Here is a 16,370-nt window from a genome sequence, read left to right as displayed (position 1 = left end):
TGGAGAAAAACTGTTAAAAACAGATAGTTCTCCTTGCTGATTTTCTGGCCACTGTTCATAAAAATAAAAAAAAATCACTCAGATTTAACAACTGAACTTCAGCAGCAACTTCTGTACTGAGCTCATATGAAAAATATGAAAACCCAGCTGCAGTGGAAGTTGTTATCATTTTACAGAGTATGAAATGGACTAATTTTATCTTAATGATTCTTCATTTGGCAATTTGTTGTTTATCTTGGCTATTTAGGATAAAAAAAAAGGAAACAATTAATCACCTGTAGGGGTAAGAAAGAACAAGAAAAAATTGGGAGATGCTTCTTAAAAAGTGAAGAGCAAGACACTTGGGAGAAAATTACATTTTGATGATTTTCACAGGAGCTGATTTTGGAAGCCAAATCCTGGTTTTGGCTTTCCAGACTTAAAAAAGAAATGGTGCAGATGCTGCTGCTGTTGAGCACCACCCATCATTTCTAGCATGGGGGCACTGCAAAGATGCTGCTGCTCAGGCTGAGCTGCTGAACTCGCCAGTGCTGAAATCCCAGCCCACTGAGGCAGGTGCTGAGGATTCCCAGGGCTGGGGAAGGTGCTGGCACTGCTGCCATGGCACTGCTGGTGCTGCTCAGCCACACAGAGCTGCCTCTCCTGGGGGCTGGGCACCTCCTGCCAACGTGCTGCTTGATGGGGGTCAATTCATGAATTATTCCATTGTCGGTTGGTTGGAAATTCCAAATTCAGGACAATAACTGCAGCTGAAGTTTAGCTGAAAGATATCTTTTATATTTTAAAAATATTTTTTAAAGGACAAACATCCAAGACCCAGTGAGGGACCAGAAAACTCTGTGTGCCCACCCAGCAGAACTGAAGGAACTTATGTGGAGCCTGGAAAACAGCAGCCTCTGCAAACTGATAAACAAGTGTTCCTCCAGCCTGGATTCTGGCTGCGTCCCAGTGGGGACTGGGCTTTTTCTCTCTGAGGGGTTTTGAAGGCACAAACAACTTTCCACCCAGATTGAAACCTTGCAATTTGTTCAGATAATGAGCCTCAATCAATGCTCTCATTTACTAACAAAATCCAGGATGAACAAATTCATATTTAAAACCCAGCTCCTGCAAAATGCCCTCAGAAGTGATTGCCTGGCATGTGCAGAGTCACCAATGAGCAGCTGATTAGTTGGCCAATTAAAATAAAACTGATGGATCATTAAAGCAGCCAGAGGTTTCCAACAGGCTTTTTGTGACTTGGTCCAGAGGCTGTTGATTTTGGGGTTTAATTTTTTTTTTTTTAATTAATATGTTTTCACAGGCAGGCTTGAGCTTCTGCTTCCTCCAGTGTGTGCAGGTGGGGATCTGTTCCTGGATGTGTGCACCCAGCTCTGGGCACTCTTGGAAAAGCCTGAGCTCCTGCTGGTTTGAGCACAAGCAGCACCAGATTCTCTTCACCAGCAAGTGATGCTCTCTGAGAGGTTTGTGATACTCAGTGCCTGCAGCAGGTCTTGGCTGTGAGTCTCTAATATCAGGGCAAAGGTGAGAAAATCTACAAATATAAGAAAGATTCAACTTTCCCCATAGAAAAAATTCCTTTGCTTTGTTGATTACAGGTTTTCTTCCAACAGCAATTCGCAGAAATTCTCATTCCATCTTCTACAGCATTTTTGGCATAAATACATCCAGGTTCTTGCTCCTGTGAAACAGATCACTCAGTGATCAACAAAAAAAATCCCCAACATCTCTTTCCTTCTTAACAATCATTATTTTATTAATATATTTTACAAGATTGCAGTTGAAATCATTTAAATACAAACTTTTTTTTTTATACAGAAAGTGTAATAAAGTTAAAATAGTTCCTTGTGTAATTCATAGCATTATTGCAATGCTTACAAAATTTTGCATAGAGTGTGCAAGGATTGATGTTATTTGATACAAAAAAGCTTTATATTTTCCCACACAACCACACACATACATAAATTAAAAAGGAAAAAAAAAAAAAGCCAAACAAATCTGAATTTTGTCATGAGAACTGTGATCAGACTTTAAATTCATTTTGTCCTGTTTACATGATCAAGGTCATTGGTGGTTTTCAGAGTAGAGGTCAGACAAAGTGTTTTCCCATCACAGATGAAAACTGCTGTAGCATAGGGGTCATGCCTTTTCTGCTGCTGCTGTAGATGAACAAGGTTTCCTTTGACTCTCACTGAATGTTTTGCTGTTGGCTCTACATATATGGAGATTTTTTTGGTGAATATTGACAACTCTATTGGCATTTGCTCGCAGGGAAACTAATTCAAATACGAGGTGGGAAAAAATAAACAAAGCCACAAACAAAATCCAAATCCAGCAGCTCAGTCCCTTCCCTGCTCCCAAACTATCAACAGGGCAGATCCAGACCAAGGTCTGGGTCACAGCTCAGGGAAAGCTCTGGCCTAGGCAGGAATGCAGGTGTGAATGCTGCCCACTAAGCCCTTCTCTGACAAACACACTGGACACTGCTTGCTCAGATCTGCCCTTTCTGAGGTTTCTGGCACACTCTTACTCTGCAGGATTTGTTCATCTTCACTTCTGTGCTCACTCCGATAACCCACAAAAAGTGACAAGAAAGTGAATTCCTCCAGCAGTGCCTGCCCTCAGGAGTTCCTGCTCTCAAGGTGGCCAAAGGCTTGTGAGAACAGCACCCAACAACGAGCAGCATCATTTATCCCACTCAGGCACAGGTACACATCATCTGGTACCATCTGCAGAACCACTAAAACTGCCAAAGTGTCTCATTATCTGTGACAGACTGCACAGGGCCAGAGGAGGACCCAGCCAAAGACAAAAATCATCAGGCTGTGGTTTGGTGTGGGAGGTCACTCCCTGCTCTAAGGCAGCCACCCTGGGGAGATCCAGCTGGTGGGCTTTGCAGCTAAGGGAGTGTGAGAAAAGCTCTGGCAGCAGCAATATTTTTTCAGCTACAATCCAAGCCTCAGCAAAAATAGCACCACCCACAAATAATTGCTCTCTTGCTCTCCAGCGTGAGCCTGCCTTAAGATGTTTCAAGGACTCCATTATGAGGAAATTTTTAAAAGACCAAAGGATATACATTGCTTTAGGAAGAGATAATGCATTTAGCAGTAAAGGTTTTGGAGGGCTCTATCTCCTATCAGTGGTTAAGCCTTTGAATGGGGAAAAAAATGTAAGAGTACAATGCAATTTAAAATTCCTGTTACATGCAAAGATGCACATGACTTGTGCCTTGCAATGGGCCTGTTCCTATAATGACAAATATGCTAGAAGTGGTAAAACTTTTCATTTGGGTAGGACCCGATGAGAGGCTCCAAAGAGGCCTTTTTAATCTCAGAAGAGAAGACTGCTTAGCTAAAGCTGCAAGTTTTTATCTGAAGCGTTTGGTGGCACAGTGTAAATGTAAAATTTTCACAGAAATTGCCCCTGATATTTTATCTTCCTGATGGAAAGCTTCAACCAACTAAATGAGGCAAACATACAATTACATATCATTTCACAGTGGACCTATCCCTCCTATTCTTCAATCCTTGTTAAAAGCTAACAAAAGCTCAATCCATGGAGATCAGCTGCCTCAAAGGAAACCTGACTTCCTCTGAACAGGCAGCCCATCTCTCCTGACTGGTGATTACAAAATCTGTGCCACCACAGGGCTCCAGCTGCAAGAAGGTGAGACATGTCCTGGGAGAGACACCAGTGCTAACTTTGCTGCAGGAATGACACTTGTAGCAAATTAATTTTTAAGGGACTTGCACCTCTAGTTTAAAGTGATTTGGATAGGAAATCTCAGTGGGGCACGCTGATTGTATTTCCTTCTTCATTTCAGATAAAAATCCTGCAGCTTTAAATATCCATCTTTTCCTGTGTTCTTTACACCGTGTGTCGCTTTTCACAAGGGCACAATACAATTCAAGTGGCAGGACAAGAGAGGCTGAAATGATAAAGCCTCAGGGCTGGATGTTCATAACCAGGGGCCTCTCAACCACAGCAGACTTAAAAGCTTTCTAAATACAAGCTATTCACTATAATTTCCATCCAAGCCCCAAGCCACTGTGGTTATTGTGGATGGAAACAACACCCCAGCAATCTTGAACAGCCCGAGCTCTAAGTGGTTTCAGTGACAGTAATTCCACTGAGCTCCATGAAAAGATCAAGCATAATTGCCACCATATTTAGTAAAATGGACGTTATTAATTTAAAGTATAATAGTGCAAAGGGACAGAGACGTTGACTGCATTACTGTGATTAGGGTGATGTCTCTCCCCATTTCTTCCCCTTCCCTCCTACCTGCCTTGTTTAATTCACTCCACTCTTGCTTGAATAACCTCAGCACCACGTCAGTGTTTAACCCTGCTCCACTCACAGCCATAAGCTTGGTTACATAAGCTGTGAATGGACAGCAAGTGCCAGGCAGAATTTACCTGAAGTCCCCAGTTTTATGGTCATGCCACTGCTACATGCAGGTTTTGGGGTTTGGGGGCTGCTGGATTTGGGGGCTGCTGGATTTGAGGGCAGGATGCCACCTACCAAAACATTATACAGCAATTTCAGTACAGAGGAAAAAGAGGTTAAAATGGGGAAAAGAGAACAGTTGCCAGGATCACGTTCCTGAACAGCCAGGGCAATAAAAAGGCTGGTATTTTCACATTCAAAAAGCACCAAAGCAGCGCTTGGCAAAGCTTGGCAGGAACACGCCCCGTGCTTGCTGGGGTGAATTCTGGATGATGACATTTCAAAATTTAAAATGTCAGCCATAAAAAAGAGCACAGCCTCTAACTTTTCTTTCTTTTTTTTTTTTTTTTTTTTTTTAGTGTAGGTACTTCTGAAATGAAATCATTGCAGCAGTTACTCTTCTCCACAAAGCAGCCACTGGAGCTCCTGCCCTGCTAATGCTCCAGTGAACAGCTGGCACCATTTACTCAGTTTATTTATACTTCTAGCCCAGGATGATGTCTTTAAGCTTTCTGGGCTATTTCTCCACATTTCAGATTTCAGGTAACCTTGCCCTCTGCACACATTTCAAGATTTTTCACATTATTTCCTCCTCTCCCCGTTAACCATGTTAGAGCCTTCCTGCCACTTTATTCTATCAAATGAAGCTTTATGATACACCTGCATTTTTCCTGCCCAGTTCAGAAAAAGCACCATTAAAGTTAATGCATTTCAGGTGTGACAGCAACCAGAGAGGGATGAACTTCTTGAAGTCTTTGGTCTTTGTCTCACTCTCTTTTGCAATGTGAAACTTAAAGCCATAAAAAAAACACAAAGAAAATTGGCTTTTGTTGTAAACAAGTGTATATGCGAGTGTGTGTGTATTTGTGTGCACGTATGAGCATCTTATGACAACAAGATGAATTTTCACTAGGTTGTGATGTGAGCTAGCCTTCTCAATCTCCACAGGAATCTCCCTTTAACCGTGGAGCAGTTTCTAGAGAGGGTTTTTTACTTAGCCTTTATTTTTCTATACCATATACTGCAGTTTGTATTTTTAGGCTTATGCCTTCAAACTTTCTGCTTGTGCAATGTGGTAAATCATACGAGGAGAAAAAACCCCACAACCCTTCCAGAACACAGCTGTTAGACAGCACATGACTGAGGTAACCAAATACAAATCTTGCACACACTCATACCTCTAAAAAGGAATACCTGGAGAGGCTTTATACATATTGTAATAGTTACTGGCTTCCCCTTCTGATGGTGTCCTTTACTGTTAACATTTCTTTGTACTCTTTAACTGCCTATTTCACTATGGGGTAATACACATCAAAATGAAAAAAAACTCAAACAAACCAACAGCCAAAAAAAACCCACAAAGAAACCTGGAGAATGGGTACAGATGTACAGCCATTATCAGGATCTCTGCTTTTGCTCATGGCAAAGTCTTCTTGCTTTAGAAGACCCATCCTACCTCAGCTGTGACAGAAGGGTCACACACTACATATGGAGAAGGTTCCAGTCATAGGTGAGCACTCACTGTCATTCTCCTGACCCTTTCCTGAAGTGTCACATTTACAGCAAACTGGACAAAGTCCTGCAGTCCTATAAAGAAACCTAAATGCATTTATGAATCCTGCATGGCTGCCTGGCACTGGTGGCACAGTGCCATGATTAGCATTTGGGTGGGGTTTTAGTGCCCACAGCTGCAGTGCAGGGTCTGGTTCAGCCCCACAGCCACCCCAAGGGCTGGCAGTGCTCCCACTGCCCCCAGATGTCACCTGCCCAGCTCCCAGCTCAGGCCATGAAGTCATCACCATCTCTCAGCAGACACAAACTAAACTCCATTTTGAGATCAGCAAATGCTCCACTGAACTAAACTTCAGGCCCAATTAACAACAAAATACACAGACCCTTGTTTGCCTCTGGCATTTTATCAGTGGTAGGTAGAGCACATGGATTAAATTCTGGCGAGGGTTTAAATGGATTCAGGGAAAAGCAGCCCACAGAGATACAGCTACTGTGAGGGAACTCTGGGCAAGGCAGGAGGAGAAGGGACTCTCATGCACTTGCCTTGTCCAACAGGAGTCAGCCACAACAAACTGTGGAGTGCGAGATGGCCGGATGTGTTAGCAGGCAGCTTTTTACACAAAATGCCTGTTTTTTCCCATGGGATCTGAGACACAGTCCTGTTTGCTCTGCTTTCATAGAATCCTGGAATGGTTTGGGTTGGAAGGAACCTTAAAGATCATCCAGTTCCAGCCCCCTGCCATGGGCAGGGACACCTGCCACTAGATCAGTCTACTACAAGCCCCGTCCAACACTACCAAGGATGGGGCATCCAGTTTCTCTGGGTAACCTGTGCTAGGGCTTTACCACCCTCACAGCAAACAGTTTCTTCCTAATATTTAACCTAACCCTGCTTGCTGTCAGTTTGAAGCCATTCTTCCATGCCCTGTTACTCCCAGCCAGTTAAAAGTCCCTCTCCAGCTCTCTTGGAGCCCCTTTAGGCACTGGATGGGGCTCTGAGTCTCCCTGGAGGCTTTTCTTCTCCAGGTGAAGAGCCCCAGCACTCCCACAGGAGCTCCAGCCCTCAGTGCATCTTTTTGGTCTCCTCTGGACTCACCCAAATGTGTCCCCACCTTTGATGTTGGGACCCCCAGAGCTGGACACAGCACGGCAGGTGGGGTGTCACAAGAGCTCAGAATCCCTTCCCTTGACTGCTTTTGATGCAGCCCGGGATAGGATTGGCTTTCTGGGCTGTGAATGCACTTCAGGTCATGTTGAACTTCTCCTCAACCAACAACCCAAGTCCTTCTCCTCAGGAATATTCCTGACCCATTCTCTGCCCAGCCTGTGTTTATGTTTGCCACTTGCTGACCAGCACAGGCAGCATAACCTAAACCATTGTCTTAAAACTCAAGTGGTGCTCAAATGATCTACAAGTCCCTACAGGGGTTCATTCTTTCTAGAAACAATTCCTCACATTTCAACACAATACATAATTTTATATTTTTTAAAGATGGAAACATAGTTGTAAAATATATTGAAGCAAGAATTTCTTTCTGTAGACAAAATTAAGGTACCCTTTGTTCACCTCAGAGAAGCATCTGCAGTGTTAAGGTTATTTCCTATCAGCTCCCCAGCAGAAATTCACACCAAGATGTGAATGACCTTAGCAGTTTTATGGCTGTTGTGATAGGAGGTGGTGATAACCTCATCCAAGAGCCCAGCTGGGAAAAGCAGCTACTCAAAATTAATTTGTTGTGATGGAAATTGGGAGCAGCCAGAGGGTGGCACAGGGATGAGGACTGAGCTGTGCTGTGTCTGGAGCAGAGCACAGAAATCAGGATGCAGCAGCCCTGATGGGCCAGTCCCTGTGCTCAGCCCTGCCTTCCTCACCCACCTGGATACTCCCAGGGCTGGAAAGTTAATCTGATCCCTTGACAGGGAACTCTTCCTGCAGCACATGTCTTCAAACTGCTCACACAGGATTTGGTTATGGATTGGGTCACACTTGCTATGAGGTTTGTGATCAGTATTCAATGAAACAGGGAAAAAAAAATCTACAGTAAATGTAGGACTATGAATGGGACTTCAGCCATGGTCCCAGAGGTAACATACACAGTACTTTGCTATAATTAACATGGTAAGAAAAAAAAAAAAGTCTGTATCATTCTAGGTGCCCCTACAGTCTTAATGTATTTCATCAATATCTGTTTTAAGTTGCACAACCAGTTCCCAAGACACCCTCCTGCCCCGCCCCCCAAATAAACTAGATTTAATAACAAGATAAATATGATGTGCTTCTCCTTGCTGAGTGCATTGACTTAAGGCATAGGCACAATTCCCCTCTTTGAACAGAGATGGTACAGTCCTGTGTCCCAATACAATTGTTACCCTGGGTGACCCTTTGCATTCAAACGTTGACTCAAGACATAATAATTACAGGAATCATTCATTAACAAATAGTTTGAATTCGTTAATTTATCAGAAAAGCATTATTGAAATAAAAGGAAATAATTCAGTCCTCTTTCAGGAATGTTTTTGGGAGTGCTGCTTTGTTAGGCAGCAACACATCTAATCTAAACTCCATAGAAATCTTCTCTGAGTCCAATCAGTTTTGGATTAAGCCAGAATTGTTAATTAAAAAATAAAAAATTAAAAAAAAAAGTCAAATCCTGGTACTCTTGAGACCACAAGAAAATACATGAAAAGATGTAAAAAAAAAGGGAATGGGCTAAATTATTTTTCAAGATTTCTGTCAGCTGTGTTTTGCCTTGAAGATCACTTGAAGAATACCAGCTTTGGTTAGATATCATTAGGGATGGGCACAGATCTGTCTTATTTGCACATGAGGTAATATTTCAAAAGCATCTCAGTGGCTTAGAAACCTTGCTGTCCTTGTGAGATTTACTGTGACTTGGAAACGTTTGCTGTAATTGGTATATTTGGGGTTTTTTTAGGATTTTTACATGCATGTGGATGAAATTATGGGTCAATTTCAATGATCTGGGTTCTTATCATTATTTTCCAAAATGTCAGAAGTGGAAGTAATGTTACCAGATCAGATTTTTGTGTTTTATCCTGCCCGTGACTCCTAGACTTTAAAATAAGGAAAAAATGCAACCGTGATAAGATCCAACCACAGAGTTTGGGGGACTCAAATTCTAGAGGAACCAGCATCCAAAGCTCTTCCTTTCAGTAATCTGGCTTTGTCACAATCTTTATAAATCCTTAAAAAAAGTTCTTCATTGTCAGCATCTCTGATATTTGCTGTTTCCACCAAATCTAAGTGACCTTGGGCTGTGTATCTTGAAAAGAAAGATGACAAAAATTCTGGTACAGTAGCTACATTATACACTTAATTTTATGATTTTCTCAGTTTCTAGTTGATTTTCTCTGTTTCTACAGGTATTTAGGCCATGTCCAAATCTTAAATCTTCACACCTTCACACCAACTATGTTCAAAACTGAAGGTGTTAATGGGGAGTTTGTAAGGCGATCCAGGACACCTGTTAACAAAAGAGGTTCAGAATTTTTCTACTTAGTCCAACTTTCACAATTTTGTTCCTTCCAATAACTAAGTACAACACCAGTTTTGCCAGCACATAGATGATTTTAGGTTAATGTTGGACCTGATGTGTCACACCTGAATAACACAAGCCATCTTTAGCCATGGACAGGCCAGTGTTGAACGCCTTCAGAAAATCACATTTCTTATTTCAGCATGAAGGTCTGGACTTTCCTACCACCCAAGTGAATCCATCTCTCCCAACAGGGAGCCATGCTTCAAGTGATAATTAAAGAGTAATTTAACCTCAGGTATCTTGGATCACTGGAGGGGATCACCACAGCACATCTGGCTGTTTTGTTGTTTTTGAAATGATTTCTTTTTCATGCCACTGATTTAATGGTACAAAAATAATCAGAGATGCTTCTCTTCCCTTTAGATGGTGGTGGGTCTGCATTGGTTCCAGGGTCTTGCCCAGCCAGCAATCCCATTGAACATGATCAAAAACGAGGGGTGATCATTGCACCCTAATACAGAAGGGTCCAGGGGAGCATCAGATCCAATTCAGCAGATTGTACCAGTAAATTTTGGTGTGGGAAAGAGAAATGCTACACAAATGTAACAGGGTCACCCTGGGATTCCTTGTACTGAAACATCATTTTACACAGAGGATATATATATATATATATCTTATATATATTTTTTATATATATATTCACACACACGCGCGCGCACACACAAAAAAAAAGTCTTTGATAGGCTTTCTGTGTTCTAGTAAAAATAGTTGGCAGCTGGATCTGTGAGACCAGAACTGGCTTTTGTGCTGCCTGTGATGCCCCCTCTGCAAATTGTCTCTCAAAGGCAGACGCTCGTGTTTATCTGGCAGGTGGAGCTGCTGCCTGCCTGGGACAGGAACAGCCTCCCATTGGGACACACACAGAGCTCGTAGATTTTTTGCCTGGACCCTGCAGAAGAGGAAGATCCTTGAGGCAAGTTAGGTAGTTTGATTTTTGCAGAATTCAACGTTATCTGGAGTTGGAGGTGGCGAGAGAAAGAGAAAAAAAGAGAGAATTAGCAGGGAGCTGTTATTTCTGATTTAAAGAAAGAGTTATTTCTGATTTCTGTGTTTAAAGAAGCTTCCTCTAGACAGCTCAGCTGATGCAAAAACCAGGTAGGGAAGTGTTTTAGGATGGGAAAGTCTGATACAAATTTGGGTGGGTACATTATCTGCCTGTACCATGATCTCCAGTTTGTTTCTGCTGATGTACCCTCCGTGTTTTCTTGGCTTTTGGCTTCCTGGGACACCTCCAGGAATCCAATCCCAGGTTTGGATTGATCCAACCAGAGGTACCCCACTGTCAGATGGAGAGCATGGATGATTCACACCCACCCAACCCTGCTCCTCCATCAGGATCTCTGTCACTGTGATCCCACTGCCAGTTACATTTGCAGGCTCTCAGCACTGACTTTTATGTATATTTTATGTATAATTTATGCATATTTTATGTATATGTGTAACACTTTTGTGTCTATTAAAAATAACTCAAATGCTCTAACAGTCCTAAATTCCTCCTTACAAAACAACATAAGGCAAACAACATGTGGCAGCTCTCAGACATGTGGCAGTTGCAGGGGAGTGCTCTGGTATCAGCCAAAATTCAGTAAAATAACCTGAACCCCAGAATAATACTGGATGACTGAGAATATCATCAATGACAGTAAGAATCTCCCAGTTTAGTATCCACCCATCTCATGTCCTGAAAGATACAAGTCAATTTATGGATTTTAAAAGCAACATAGTATTGAAAGCAACTGCTTGAAGTTGTGAAATGCCTTGGAACTAAATCTCAGTGTATTAGGTAGGTTTTTTTTTTTTTAATTGGTATTTTTCAGAGGTTTTTTTTGTTAACATCCACGGTCTAGGTTTGAACTGTCTTAAAATGCAAATGTTTAGAAATAACAAAAATTGAAATTAAAATGTCTGTTTTTTATCCCTGACACTAAGATAAATAAAAACTTATGTGGGAGCCCTCTTGCCTGGAGGTTTGTGTTCCATGGGCAGCTCCTCCTGATGAGGCTCTCAATGGTTTCCCCACCAGGAGCTCCTCAGCCTCATCCTTTGGTGTCTTCCATCACTGTGGCAGGAGGGGATGAGAAAACCATCAAAACCATGTGCCCACATGATTTTGTGACACCAGAAGAGGCTTAACCCAACACCTACTTAACTTTTGCTCTAGGTTATCAGCTTTAATTGTTCTCTCTTCCCCTTTGGAAGTTTCTCCAGTGCAACAACCTGTCTCCTAATGTCCCCTTTCTTTCCAGAATGAAACATCAGCCACAAAAGCTTTTCAGATCAATACCAGTGAATTAAGCTCTTCTTATAGAATAATATATGATAAAAGATTTAATTATGCTGGCCAAGTAAATCTTGTTTTAAAGTGACAAGGAAACAAAGAATTTAGGAGCAGTGTGCATTTTACAGCTGCATAAATCTGCTGGAACAACAGATGCTATTATCCATGTACTTGAAAAATAATGAATCAGCCTTTGCCATGGAGTGAGCCTGATTTGCATGGGATGTGTTCAATCAGAGAGGGCAGCAATGAAGTCAGGAGAGCCCACTGTCCCCAGGCTTTCAAACAGAGCAGCCTGGAGACCCACAGGGCCACAGCTCTGCAGGGCACCCATGCTTGCTGCAGGGCTTTTCACTCACCTCTCCATCTTTGGATTCCAGCCTGAGCTCTGTCCTGCACGTGGCCTTCAGGCTGCCGGCCTCGGCGTTGATCTCGATGCCCTTGGGAGCCTCCATCACCAGCGCGCGCGTGGGCGACTCCAGCCTGCAACACAGAGGGGACACACGGCCCGTGGGCTCCTGCTCAGCCTGCGGGGCTGCCCTGCTGCACCTAAACCTGGGGTTCAGCTTTTGGGGTGGCCCTGCTGCCCCTCAAACCTGGGGTTCAGCTTTTGGGGCTGCCCTGCTGCCCCTCACACCTGGGGTTCAGCTTTTGGGGCTGCCCTGCTGCCCCTCAAACCTGGGGTTCAGCTTTTGGGGCTGCCCTGCTGCCCCTCACACCTGGGGTTCAGCTTTTGGGGCTGCCCTGCTGCCCCTCACACCCTGGCTCAGCTTTTGGGGTTGCCCTGCTGCTCATCACACCTGGGGCTCAGCTTTTGGGGCTGCCCTGCTGCACCTCAAACCTGGGGTTCAGCTTTTGGGGCTGCCCTGCTGCCCCTCACACCTGGGGTTCAGCTTTTGGGGTTGCCCTGCTGCACCTAAACCTGGGGTTCAGCTTTTGGGGTTGCCCTGCTGCTCATCACACCTGGGGTTCAGCTTTTGGGGCTGCCCTGCTGCACCTCAAACCTGGGGTTCAGCTTTTGGGGCTGCCCTGCTGCACCTCAAACCTGGGGTTCAGCTTTTGGGGCTGCCCTGCTGCCCCTCACACCTGGGGTTCAGCTTTTGGGGCTGCCCTGCTGCCCCTCACACCCTGGCTCAGCTTTTGGGGTTGCCCTGCTGCTCATCACACCTGGGGCTCAGCTTTTGGGGCTGCCCTGCTGCACCTCAAACCTGGGGTTCAGCTTTTGGGGCTGCCCTGCTGCCCCTCACACCTGGGGTTCAGCTTTTGGGGTTGCCCTGCTGCACCTAAACCTGGGGTTCAGCTTTTGGGGTTGCCCTGCTGCTCATCACACCTGGGGTTCAGCTTTTGGGGCTGCCCTGCTGCACCTCAAACCTGGGGTTCAGCTTTTGGGGCTGCCCTGCTGCACCTCAAACCTGGGGTTCAGCTTTTGGGGCTGCCCTGCTGCCCCTCACACCCTGCTGATGGGCAGGTCCTCGCCTGCTTTCACAGGAAAAGGTTCATGTGTGGTAAAACCTAAAGCAAGGAGACTTGTAATAATCAGGAGCTGGACAGGACAAATGTAGATCTGAACCAATGTGGTTAATCATACGTTCTCCCTTTATTGTTTATAAGATGGCAGTTTATATACACTTCAAAATAGTTTACAATTGTGAGCACACTCTCATTGGCAAGCAAACATTGTCTTTGTCTTAAGGTGGCTAAACTTTCACACTGCAGACCTATACTAATTCACACCCAAAAAGCCCATTGCTCTGTGCTTACACCTTAACATAATTTCTAACTGCACCACAGACTAATTTCTAACTGTGCCATAGGCTTCAAAGGCCTCACTGAGGCCATATCTGAGGTATAGGCTGGGGTAGCTCAACCTTCACTCCAAATATAAATCGTGTCCTCTCTCTCTCAGAAATTCTGCTACAAAAACCCATTCCCCATCGTAGATCTGATCTGCTGACATTCCACACCAGCTTTACTACACTGGCCCAAGAGAAAAGGGGCAGTGAAGCCACCCCCAAGGTCAGCTTGCTCTTATTTCTGGTTCAGCTTTCTCACTAATCAGTGCTAACAGGATATCAGCAAAGCTGAGCACCTAGACAGAGGGTGCAAGTGTTTCTCTTCCTCAAACCACTGTTCAAACAGGAATAAATTAGTTCTCCTGACTTCCTACAACGTGAGGTTTGGAAGGGTTTAAGGATACAAGGAAATCAATGAAAACAACCAGGCTGAAGACCCCAGAATTTGTGGTCTCCAGTCCTAGGCTCACATCACACCAGGTATGACCATGTGTTCTGCAGAGCTTCAGCCCCTCCTAACCATTGATGCACTTCACAGGCCTCTGTCACAGCACTGTAACACAGCCAGACCTTTAACTTCAGCTACTGGGGTTAATGCTGTAAAGTGCAAAAGCACAAAGTTCAGTCTTCCTTGTTCATCATCCATTTTTGGGTCTTCTATTGCACTTGTCTCTTTCTTATTACTCTCTGTATTGCAAATGGTTATAAAAAACCAACTCCCCCTCCTTGGGAATAGCCTCTGAGTTGATTTAATCATCATTTATTTACTGTAGGATCACAAGATGTAGGCTGTGGTCTCCTCAGATGAAGCAGATGGGAGGGCTGGAGCAGAAGCTCCTCTGCTTGGCCAGTTTTGGGCTGGCAGCACTGACTGAAGCTGGGCACGGGGCAGCCCAGCACCACCCCCAGCTCTCCTGGGCAGCTCTCAGGGTTTGCCTGCATCAGCTCTTTCTCTGTTCTCCATATATAATCATTTCTGCAAGTAAGTGTGCTCTTAAATGGACTCCTGCTGGTACTGAGACAACATTATGGGAGACTGAGGGAATTCAGCTGTATTTATTGCAGCCAACAGTTCAATAAAGCATAGGCACAGCTCCCTCTCTGTGGCACTTTTCAAGTTATGACTTTCTCTCTTTTCAGTGTCTTCATGTTGCTGCTTTTTGAACACCTTTCCCTCAAGACCCCAAACTTATGCATAGTTTCCTGGCTGACTTAGCTAAATCTAAATTTCAGGGAGCAATCAAGGCATATGCAGCCTAAGGAATGAGCATGATCTCATGGATAGCACCCTCTGCACAACCCTTCTGAGCTGCTTTTTGTTTTCTGCAGGGAAGCCACATTTTATGTGAATTTCTTCTGATTGCTTCCACTAGTATCACCCCTCAGCTGGCTCCTGTGTGAGAAGCCTAAGGTTCAGACTGCTGTAACTCACTTTTTTTTTTCCCTGCCTGAATTGCAGACTGCATGGAGGACAAAAACTGTCTGACCTGTATTTTCCCTGGAGATTTCTGCCCAGGGACTCAGTACACTCTCACCCTTGCTGTACCTCACAGGCTGGTGTTTTCTCTGAGAAACAAAGGACCCTCTGCTTGCCCTAAGGCCCCAGGATCTGTGCTGCAGGATGTGGCATGCAGGCACACATTCCTTCTGCTCCACAGGCAGCATCCTCAGGAGGAGCAGCAGAGAGCTTGGGCCACTTATATCTTAAATAATGTAGCTAAATTCACCAGAGGATGTGTCCAAACCCCAGGACAGCTGAGGTAATCTGAGGATAAAATAATTCCTAAGAACACGGCCTGGTGACTCTCCAGCTCTCCAGCATCTCAGTGACTCTCCAATTTCTTTGATGTCCTGGCTGTCTCAATATATTTGTTCATCTGTTAATCTTTTAGCTCTTCTATCCACTGAGAAATAAATCTCCTAGGTAGAAAGCAGTGTTCAAACACCCCAGTGCAAACACATCCTTTGCAGCAGCCCTCAACTCCTGCCCTGTGCAGGAGCAGCCTCCCAGTCCCAGACCTCTACTGCAGAGTGAGGAGAGCTGGGAAATCTGTGGAAGTCCTGGGGAAGGATCAATAGAGGAGTTTCTTGAACATCTTATCCTATGCACACTGGTGCCCTGAACAGCAAACTGAGCTGAAATTCAAGGTTTGAATAAGCTACCAATGACGTGGAGTATCCTAGACAACACTGCCCCAAGGTTTTATTCTTTCATGTGTAACAAAGGGACAGAGTTATTCTCCCTCCTCCACCCAAAGAAGTGGAATAACAGCATCTTGTAAACACTGTTGAAAACCATGTGATTTTTGGATGCATTCTAATCCATGCAGGGCTTCTTTCCTCATGGAGGCATGAAGGACCCTCCCAACAGCCCACGGTGTGATGTGGGACCAGGACACAACAGCAGCCAGGGCTCTGCTGCTGCTCCATCACCCTCCTCACCGAGCTGACCCCCACCCCACCACCCCAAATCACAGTCTCAGACAGCTGCAATCCCGCTGACATGCTTGATTCAACCCAAACCCAGTCCTTTAATGCTGAAAATAAAACTTTAAAGCCCAGGGATCTTTTTAGAAGCTTAAAACTACAGAAATATTTGAAAATACAACAACAGCAAAGTGCAGCTCTTTCAGTAATGAAAACCTTGGTCTGCAGTCCACATGACTTTGCACTGGTGCTGTGGTTTGGAGCCTGACTCTTCTCTCTTCTCTATGTTCCATATTACTGTAAATCCATCTTTTTGGGATTCTTGTCCCAATTTATGCTACTGTAAAGGAG

The 16,370-nt window shown here is 44.3% G+C and overlaps 1 protein-coding gene across 12 annotated transcripts in view; it reads right to left on the bottom strand.

Moving 5' to 3' along the window:
- Nucleotides 1-1,730: 1,730 nt before the first annotated feature.
- The window catches only part of SGCD (sarcoglycan delta), a 316,371-nt gene continuing 301,731 nt past the window's right edge, over nucleotides 1,731-16,370 (bottom strand). For 11 of the 12 annotated variants that reach the window (XM_021552248.3, XM_021552246.3, XM_077786667.2 and 8 more), the window contains 2 exons: nucleotides 12,159-12,282; nucleotides 1,731-10,474 (listed from right to left, as the gene is read on the bottom strand). In XM_021552248.3, coding sequence (XP_021407923.1) covers nucleotides 10,301-10,474; nucleotides 12,159-12,282 — 298 coding nt within the window. In that variant the 3' untranslated portion in view covers nucleotides 1,731-10,300. The other variant, XM_085591448.1, reaches the window with a different exon arrangement.

Source organism: Lonchura striata, chromosome 13 (genome assembly GCF_050655825.1).
Source record: "Lonchura striata isolate lonStrDom1 chromosome 13, ASM5065582v1, whole genome shotgun sequence".
NCBI classification, from domain to species: domain Eukaryota; kingdom Metazoa; phylum Chordata; class Aves; order Passeriformes; family Estrildidae; genus Lonchura; species Lonchura striata.
Note: the sequence above shows the minus strand (reverse complement) of the source record. Positions and strands in the feature narration are given on the sequence as shown.